The sequence below is a fragment of the Sus scrofa genome, chromosome 15, assembly GCF_054392235.1.
Source record: "Sus scrofa isolate SSC_HxYL_T2T_F1_AM1 chromosome 15, Sscrofa_HxYL_maternal_Yorkshire_Landrace_v2.0, whole genome shotgun sequence".
Lineage (NCBI taxonomy): Eukaryota > Metazoa > Chordata > Mammalia > Artiodactyla > Suidae > Sus > Sus scrofa.
In genome coordinates, this window is record NC_139397.1 from 89,619,987 (window position 1) to 89,630,179 (window position 10,193).

At 36.8% G+C, this 10,193-nt stretch overlaps 1 protein-coding gene across 4 annotated transcripts in view; it reads right to left on the reverse strand.

The window, feature by feature from the left end:
- SPC25 (SPC25 component of NDC80 kinetochore complex) overlaps window positions 1–9,887 on the reverse strand; it is a 35,517-nt gene extending 25,630 nt beyond the window's left edge. For 2 of the 4 annotated variants that reach the window (XR_014829516.1, XM_003133456.5), the window contains exons 1-6: window positions 9,775–9,887; window positions 8,478–8,630; window positions 8,308–8,373; window positions 5,496–5,642; window positions 4,294–4,398; window positions 320–418 (exon numbers count right to left, since the gene is read on the reverse strand). Coding sequence is in view for 3 of the 4 variants with exons in the window: in XM_003133456.5 (XP_003133504.1) it covers window positions 320–418; window positions 4,294–4,398; window positions 5,496–5,642; window positions 8,308–8,373; window positions 8,478–8,630; window positions 9,775–9,811 (607 nt within the window). In the remaining variant the exon portion in view is untranslated. Of the gene's footprint in view, window positions 1–319; window positions 419–4,293; window positions 4,399–5,495; window positions 5,643–8,307; window positions 8,374–8,477; window positions 8,631–9,765 lie in introns of all 4 variants that reach the window. The other 2 variants (XM_013984238.3, XM_013984236.3) reach the window with 1 other exon arrangement.
- Between the last annotated feature and the right edge of the window lie 306 nt (window positions 9,888–10,193).

Below are 10,193 nucleotides of genomic sequence, written 5' to 3' on the forward strand. Positions count from 1 at the left end.
CAGTCATAGCCTTTATGGCTTTAAGTTCTCTAAGAGGATAATTCACACTTGCATATGAAATGCAGTGATCTTTGGGTCTTTTAGACGTTTCAGCCACTGTGCTATCCTGACAAGAAGTTACCTTATTAACACTCCTAGATGATATCTATAAATCAAAACCATACTCATAGCTTTTAAATATCATTATCCCAAGAAGCAAGACTATATACAAAAGAAAGCAAAATCTTGTGGGAATATTACTTGCCTTCACAGCAGTTTACATTCTAAGTCAGATAATGATGCCAATCTTAAGTACCAGTGAAGAGATAGGAGTACATACCTTCATAGTCTCTTGCTTCATTTAGGCTCAGGGTAAACATGAACGGGATCTCAGGATGCTTAGGATCAATATTAGTGAATATAAACTGTAACTTATCACCTGAAAAAAGAGAGTAAATTATTTAGTATGAGAATTATTTTATTGCACCAAAGCTGTCAATGGAAATTGAGCTTTCTTTATTTACTCTATCAATATCTATCCTGGTAAGTATATATTTTCACTTAACCAATGTCTCCGAATATGTTACAAATTAGCTTTGAAATGCACTGTAGTTCAAATACAACCAAAAGCAATAACAATAAAATAGATAAATTGAACTTCATCAAAATTAAAAACTTTTCCCTTAAAAGGACACTACTAAGAACGTGGAAATACAACCCACAGATAGGGAGAAAACATGAGCAAATCATAGATTTAATATGGGTTTAATATACTATATATATACACACACGCACATACACACACACACACATACATGTATATATATATAAACTCCTACAACTGAACAACACAGAGAAAAACTCAATTCAAAATGGACAAAGGCACTTGAATAGCTCTTGGTCCAAAGAATACATGCGAATGGTCAAAAAGCACATGAAAAGATACACAAGATCATGTAACCACTGAGAAAATATAAACCAAAACCACCATGATCCAACTTTCTCTACAATGAGATAATTTCACACCTACTAGGATGGCTATAATAAAATAAATAACAGTGTTGGCAAAGATGTGTAGAAACTGGAATCCTTGTGCACTGCTGGTGGGAATATAAAATGGTGCAGCTGCTATAGAAAATAGTTTGGCAGTGCCTCAAAAAGTTTAAACAAAGAGTTACAATATTACCCAGAAATTCTGTTTCTAGATATACACTCCAAAGAAGTGAAAACAGAGACTCAAACAAATAACTGCATGCAATGTTCACAGCAGCATTACTCAGAGTAGCCAAAAAGGTGAGAGTAACCCAATATCCACCAACAGATGTACATATATATATACAACAGAATATTGTTCATAAAAAGGAATGAAGTTCTGATCTACGCTATGACATAGATGAATTTTGAAAACATTATGCTAAGTGAAATAAGCCAGACACAAAAGGACAAATTATGATTCCATTTATATGAAATATCTACAATATGCAAATTCATAGATAGAAAGTAAATCAGAGGTTATTAGGGGCTAGAGGGAGAGAGGAATAAGAATTATTATTATTATTATTTTTGTCTGTCTTTTCAGGGCTGCACCTGAGGCATACGGAGGTTCCCAGGCTAGGGGTCTAATCGGAGTTGTTACTGCTGTCCTACACCACAGCCACAGCAACGCCAGATCCAAGCCAGGTCTGCGACCTACACCACAGCTCACGGCAACGCCAGATCCTTAACCCACTGAGTGAGGCCAGGGATGGAACCTGCAACCTCATGGTTCCTAGTTGGATTCGTTTCTGCTGCGCCACGACGGGAACTCCAGGAGTGAGAATTATTTGATGGCTACAGTGGTTCCTTTTGTAGTGATGAAAAATTTTGGAAATAGACAGTGATAACAGTTGCATTAACATTGTAACTGTAATTAATGCCACCGAATTATACAATAAAAGAGTTAAAATGGCAAATTCTATAATAATAAAAATACATGGCCAAACAAATTCAATTTGACTTTTTCTACAATTATCTGGACTCACTGCCTATTTTCCAGAAGACCTCCAAATGCTCACCAAGGAGTAAATACCTGGTAGAAATCCAAAATGGCTGCCACAAAGTAGAAATTCACATGCGTTTTAGTTTTACTCTATAGCATAAAAAATTCTTTTAATTAAAAAAAGAAATCTTCAGAAACTGCAAAATAAATCTGTCATATTTAAATTCAAAAGGAAGTAATTATGTCAGTACACCAGATTTTTTTATCTAACAGGAGGTACGCGTGCCACAGGAAAGATTTCATAAGATATTTGGCTAGGCAAAATGAAAAGTTTAATTTGTGTTGTCTCTCTTTTTAAATTTTTATTTATTTATTTTTTTGCTTTTTAGGACTGCACCCACGGCACATGGAGGTTCCCAGGCTAGAGGTCAAATCAGAGCTATAGCTGCTGGCCTACACCACAGCCACAGCCACACCAGAGCCTTAACCCACTGAGCGAGGCCAGGGATCGAACCTGCAACCTCATGGTTGTGTGACTCCACTGGATTAGGGCCCTTGAAAACTTGTGCCTGAAAAGCTAGTTTCCTCTAGACTTTGCCCCACATGCCTTTTTCTTTTGGGCCAATTTTGTTTTGTACCCTTTCACTTAAATAAATCTGAGCCTTGAATACAACTATCTGCTGAGTCCTGTGTTTCTAAGGGAATCACCAAATCCGAGTATGACCTTGGGGACTCCCAACACAAAAGATATTGTTGTAAATTGACACATATATTACATAATGGCCATAAAAACATTCACATGCTTGAATTCAGTAATTCATCTCTGGGAATTCCATGGAAATTATACCCCCAAAATGGAGAAGTTTATCTATGTTCACTATAGTATTTCTAAAACGGAAAAAGGCAAAATCTAAATGTTAACTTAGAAGTAATATATGGGTTAAACAATGATACAAGATTGAATAAATTATGCTACACTTATGAATCAACTGTCATATCACCATTTTAAAATTACCATCATGAAGGTAATTCATATGAATTTATGGTATTATGAAGGTATAATGGTAGTAAGAACAAGGGAACAAAAATGATTTGCATGGGTTGGCAACCATGCCTAAAATACATTTATGAAAATAGTGAATGATAAATACCCAGGGCATTAGTAATTATGTTAGGGTAGTAACATTTTCTAATTTTTTCTCTACTATCTAAAAAGTTAATAATGTGGTCATTATTTTAGTTGAAATTTTTTTTTTTTTTGCCTTTTTGCCTTTTCTAGGGCCACACCCGTGGCATATGGAGGTTCCCAGGCTAGGGGTTGAATCGGAGCTGTAGCCACTGGCCTACGCCAGAGCCACGGCAACGCGGGATCCGAGCCGCGTCTGCAACCTACATCACAGCTCACGGCAACGCCGGATCGTTAACCCACTGAGCAAGGGCAGGGACCGAACCCGCAACCTCATGGTTCCGAGTCGGATTCCTTAACCACTGAGCCACGACGGGAACTCCGAAAATATTTTTCAAATTCTCTTCTACTTAGGAAAAGACAGACTTTTATTTTTATTTATATTTTTTTCGGTTTTTTAAAAAATCATTTATTGTTTGCGATTATCACTGTTTAATGGGGCTCAATTTCCCTAATGACAAACTGTTCCAACTGTACATGTATGTACATGTTTCTTTCTCACATTATCCTCCATTTGACTCCCAAATTAGTGACTAGTTATAGTTCCCTGTGTTAAGCAGCAGGTTCTTAATGCTTACCCTCTCCAAGGGCAAGCGTTTGGATTTATTACCCTCCAAATCCCAGTCCTTCCCACACCCTCCCCCTCCAATCTGGCAACCAAATATCTGTTTCCCAGTCCATGAGTTTCTTTTCTGTAGAAAGGTTCATTGGTGTCATTTGTAAGATTCCAGAGGGAAGGCATTTCCCATGGTATTTGTCTTTCTCTTTTGGACATATTTTATTTACTATGAGACTTTTTCTTTCCATCTGTGTGCCTGAAAATGCCATTTTTTTTTTTTTTTTTTTTGCAGTTTTTTGTGCTGAGTTGTATTCTCTTATGTATATGGACATCTTCTTCCTACTCCAATAGCCTGTCCATGGACATAGAATGTGTTTCCTTCTTTTGCTATCATGAATAGTGCTGCATGAACATAGGGGGGCATTTAACTGTTTGAAAAGAACATTTTCTGGATATATGCCCAAGAATGGGATTGCTGGGTCATACAGATGTTCTGTGTGTATTTTTCGGATTACCTAGATCCTGTGATCCATAGTGGTTGTACTTTTTTTTTTTAAGACAGACTTTTATAATCTCCAATGTTTTACTTACCATAAATTTTTCGAATTTCTAGTCCAAGTCGATCTTTATACAAGTCTGCAGATTTTTGTAGCCTTTTCAACCTCTCTTCATTAGCTCTGTTAGCAGTGGAAATAGCTATGATTAAAAAATACAGACACTGAGTATTAAATATTTTAAATAAGACTCAATGTTCATTTAATTTTTAAAAACTTAAAAAACAACTGTAATTACAGTTTCTAACTCTATCTATTAGCAAAAAGGGTTCTGTTTATTCACGATGTAAGGATAAACTGCACAAGAAAATACATACAGGTAGGAGAATATTAAGTTTCGTTCTATCTTATAGTAGCAAGAATAAATAGGCCATGGACTAGCATGGCTGTCAGAGAAATAGAAAGACTTCTTGTACACTTTTGCCTTTTCTGGCTAGCTAAAAATATACCAATTGCTTCACTGGAGAAACAGTCTATTTTTCTGAACATAACAACTTCTCATGAGAAATCAGCCTTATTGAATGCTAGTTTAGAATTTTTTTTTAACTTAGCACAACATTCCCTAAGTAATACTTAAAGATGAGAAAAATAATGTCGACTTGCACACAAACTCTATGATAAAAAGCATTCAGAACAGTAGAAACTGGCACAACATTGTAAACAAACTATAACTTTTTAAAAAAAAGCATTCACAAAGCAAATTTTGCTATTTTCAAGAGATTTGAAAATTGATGACTTCACTTGGGGAGAACAAATCTCCTATCTAAAAGAAGCACCCTTTTTAAAAAACATGAAAGTCTTAGACAAAGAGGCTTTGTAGTGTGAAAAGTGTGCTTAATAGTTCCTGGCAGAGAATGTGTGATCGATAAATCTGTTGCATAAATCACACTACGGTGTCTTCCAGGCAAATTTTATTTAATGAAACTGTCTCCCACTCTGCTTAATTAAACTCCCCTATCAATTTCACTGTTCTCTAGTTCTATTAGATTTTAACAAAAGGATTTTAACAAAAAAAAAAAGCAGAAAAAAGAAAAAAAAGAAAACAAAACCCACGTAGCCAACTTCACCAACATCTTGCAGAGAGAGGTGAGAGGCTGCCTATGACCTCAAAATATGTTATCTACCTTTGGCAATGAACTGGGGAGAAGGCAAGATGTACAGAATGGTGAAACTGAACCATGAACCATTACCACTTTGAGATTTAGATTGTTATAAATATATGTACAACTGAAAACTTACTTTCCTTCTTCCTAGCATATTCTTCCTTGAGGTCCTGGATATTGGCAGTCAGTGCTTCCAGTTCCTGACTTTTGTCTTTTACTTCAGCAATCAGCTTTAACAAATTATCTTTCTTTTCTTGAATGAGCTTATTCTGCCTGTCGATTTCTGTGAGAAGCACAGAGTATTAGCTAGAATCTATATGCTTTGCTTGTCAACATGAATCTAAGCAAAGAGCCAAACACTGACTTTCATAAGATTAATAAGGAATGCTTTCATTGATAAGCCTTTCCCGATGAATCAAAAATTGTAAAAGAATAACAACAACAAAAAAATCCCAATCTATTCTTTACTCTTTGCCCTTGAAAAAAAAATGAGGAGACAAAAATGCTTTTTAAAATGAGAATACTAAATTAAACCAAGAAATACAAAATCAGAAGATCATGACTTTTGCCCCTCGTGCCATTAAACAAGTATGTAAATAAAACCCACCATCAAGGACAACCAAACTCCAGAAGACAGCTTTACAAAAGCTTTGAAGAAATAGCTAATTTTAATGTTATATAAATGATTCTGGAATATACAGAGACAGAAGGAGGGAGAATGCAGATGGTTAATAAATATGAAAGCTAATTTAACCTCAGTAATCAGAGAAATGCAAATAAAGCAATAACACACCAATTTTCATTCATTACAACAATGTTTACAAAAATAATAGCTAGTGTTGAGAAGAATGCAAAATGCTAGAGTCCTTGTGGAAAATATTTTTGACATTGCAAAACAGAAGTCTTAAGGATATTTACATCCTTTGACCTAGTTAATTTCATTTGTACAAAGTTACCCTAAGAAAACAAGATGTGTACATGTAGTTATATACAAATTATTTTCAGTGTTATTTATAATGCTGAAAAACTGGAAACATCCTAAATGACTAATAAGTAATTAAATAAATACAGTAAGGTGGAGTATATTTTCAAAGTGGGAAAACACTCTCATAGTAGATAAAAGAAAAAAAATGAGCCAAAGTTATGTACATACCATAAAAACAATTATCTTACAAAAAAACCCCTACATAGCAGACGAAAAATATAAACTGCAAAGCCATTTTGTTAAAAGTGAGTTTCAACTTCACAGGTTTTTTTTTTGTTTACTTTTCCATATTTTCCAAGAATTTGGACATGATCACAGTATATCATGGATGATTTAAAAATAAACATCAGAATTACCAGAAAGAAAAATGCTACTTTTTAGGGAAAATTAAGTAGAATTGTACGGTGAAAGAAACACAGAATTAAAGTCAAAAGGCCTCAGTTCCTATCTGGCTTCTCAGTTGTTACCCAAGGACCTTGATCAAATCACAACTGCAGGGCCTCTTTTCCACATTTGTAAAACAGGGACAATATCAGTTGTCCACTTATTTACTCCACAGGGTGACATAATAAGAATATCCTTATCAATGTGATAATTTTCCTATCTACGCCTTCCACTAAATCGTGTGCAGCCTCAGAATACACCTTATGTGTTGTTGCCTCCTCAGTGCTTGGCAAATAGCACTCAAATGTTCAATGAATCCATTAAACTTAGGTAAGTTATATTTCTGTTCACGTTATAAATTGACTTTTTTAAGGAAAAAGACTGATAATACTTTTGGATTTTATACTATTTAGAACACATTTTCACACTACTGATAGTCTTTAAGAGCACATTTTGAGACTCAACGAGTGCAAATTATAGTTTCACATTTAATTTTATAATCTCTAGGGATTCTATAAACCAAGAGGGTTTATTTGTTTTATGGCTGCACCCATGGCAGATGGAGGTTCCCGGGCCAGGGACTGAATCTGAGCTGTAGCTTCGACCTACACAACAGGGGCAATACTGGATCTTCACCCAATGCATCACAGCAGGAACTCCACCAAGAGTGTTTAAAGGACCTAAACTCAGTATCACTCTTACATACATTCATACACACACACACAGTTTCCCTTTCTACTGCCAGTTACAGAGAGAATGAGAAGCAGTAAAAGAGGATGGAAGTTTCAGGTCAGCTTAGAATGCAAACATGAGTAAAAATCTGCCATAACAGGTTGCAAAGTCAAATGCTTTCAGGGAACAGATAATGAGTTAAGTAAGTGATCAAGGCAAAGCAGAAACTATCAGGGACTGTGGCAAATTAAAGAACATGTGTCCCATGTAAAGACACTCTGAATTGACAGTGTTCAAAACACGGTGCTGCTAAATTTAGTATTTTGACCTGTGGCCACAAGTCTGTGGTCTGTGTGTGAGATTTCAATAAAAGCTGCTGATCCTCTCTGGATAATCTGCAGAGTGGTAGAAAAGAGAAGGAAAAACAGTAGAAAAATTTTGAGAGAAAAACTGTCAAGATATTAACCCTAGACCCAAAGAGTCTGTCAACTCAAAGAGTCTCCAACTTTTCAAACCCTAATCTGTGAAACTCATTTTTAAAAAATACAAGCATTCATCAGTGTGGATGAATCTCAAAAGTATAATGCTAAGTGAAAAAAGGGACAGAATATATATAAAATAATGCCATTTATATAATATTCAAAAACTCTATACCAAAAAAATATTGATAGATTAGTTCTAGAAGGTGAGAAAACAGGAAGGTGTAACATAGGATGTTCTATTTATTAGGCTGGATTATGGGTACATAAATGTTTATTATTTTTATGTGTGTATATACAATGTATGTATGTATAGATATATATTCTATACATACACACAGTTTTACTTGTATGAGGGATTTCATAAAGATGTTTAATCTAAAAAAAAAAAAAACCTCTGTGATCTATTTCTACAGTTTGTCACATACGATTTTGATATTCCAGAAACATTTCAACCATTCGTTCTTCTTCCTTTAATTTCACAGACAGCTTTTCTGAAAAAGAAATTAGAATTGTAGTTTCAATTCAGCTGAAATAACACTAAAAAACAAACAAGAATATGAAAAAAAACCATATGTTACAAATTAACTTTAGGTACCTGCAAATGCTTTAAGGGAGTCCTTGTAGTTCTCTCTCAGTCCCACCATCTGACAGGAGGTGTCACTAACAGTGCTTTTGAATCTATTCCAAAATTCATTTATGCTTTTATCAAATAGTGCCAGTTCGTCTTCTACCATTTTGTAAGATAATGCTACAAAACAAATAGGATACACGCTGTATTTTTTAAGTTACTGAAATCACATCACCCACATATTCCAATAGAGTATATTTTGGCAGTTTAACCTTTGCTAGAAAATGGATAGCAACTTACTTTTTTTTTTTTTTTTTTTTTTTTTTTTTTTTTTTTTTTTTTTTTTTGTCTTTTGTCTTTTTTGTTGTTGTTGTTGTTGTTGTTATTGTTGCTATTTCTTGGGCCGCTCCCGCGGCATATGGAGGTTCCCAGGCTAGGGGTCCAATCGGAGCTGTAGCCACCGGCCTACGCCAGAGCCACAGCAACGCGGGATCCGAGCCGTGTCTGCAACCTACACCACAGCTCACGGCAACGCCGGATCGTTAACCCACTGAGCAAGGGCAGGGATCGAACCCGCAACCTCATGGTTCCTAGTCGGATTCGTTAACCACTGCGCCACGACGGGAACTCCATAGCAACTTACTTTTAACTCCATATATTCTAGGGCAGATCAAGCCACCTGGACTTAACTATGGTCAAAGTGCAGCATGAATTCAGGACACTCTCATCTGCTAGGAATTCGTTAATAGTGTAATTGCATAGAACGCTTACACACTCTCTGCTCCTGGGAAAATAACTTTGCCTCCGTTTTTTTCAGAAGTAAAACTGGTGACTTCTTTGGCACTTTCAATTCCAGCCCAGTTTGCCAGGTCCCAGATAGCGGGGTCCCCTACCATAGCATCAGACCCCACAGCTCTACACTCCCTCGCCCTTCCCCACACCCTGATCAGGAAAGGGAGCAGTAAAATAGGAACTGAAAGGGAGTTTAGTGGGTTTAGTCCAGCATCTGTGCAGGTGACCTCGACTCTTTGGGCCCCAGTGTCCCTCTCTGTAAAAGGATGTCCTGTAAAACTCCAGGTGCCACAAATTCTCTGTAATGCTAAAACCTTCCCAATGACAAAACCTTCCAAGGAAGGCCACAGACATCTTTTCGGTGAAACATCAATTCCCTCTGTCTCGCCGTTGCCGATCCCGTGAGGCCACTCAAACAGCAACAACTTCATTTCAGACTCCGCCCCCGAAAACACACATTCCGCCTCCAAACCCACTTTCCCCCATAGCGACAGACGCATTTGAGAGCCTAACTCAATTCCACCTCTCTCACCGTCTCCGGCAGGCTTGAGGCCGGCCGCCTGCCCCATAAAAGACCCGAACAGATTCCAGCCAACAACCGGTGTCCAGGATCAGCTCCCGCAGACGCGCCAATTTTCCTGTTTCAAATCTAGGGCACCTTCCGCCTCCCGCCTCTGGGCGCCCATTCGCCTTCTGATTGGCTGATACATATAACCTCAAAGAAGGGATTGGTTAACCTAACCTCCAGGATTCTCGCGAAAAAAAATGGAGACGGGGGCTTTCTGGGATTGGTAGTTCTTTCGGAGAGCAGCCGAATTCTCAGCTAGGCTTAGGAAAAGAATTTATTGTTCCTGGAGGACTCGTCTGACCGGCCGGCCATTCATCCGTTTCAAATAAAGAATTCTACAAGTATAAATATTGGACTGTAATTATATTCTATTGCCAAGTAGT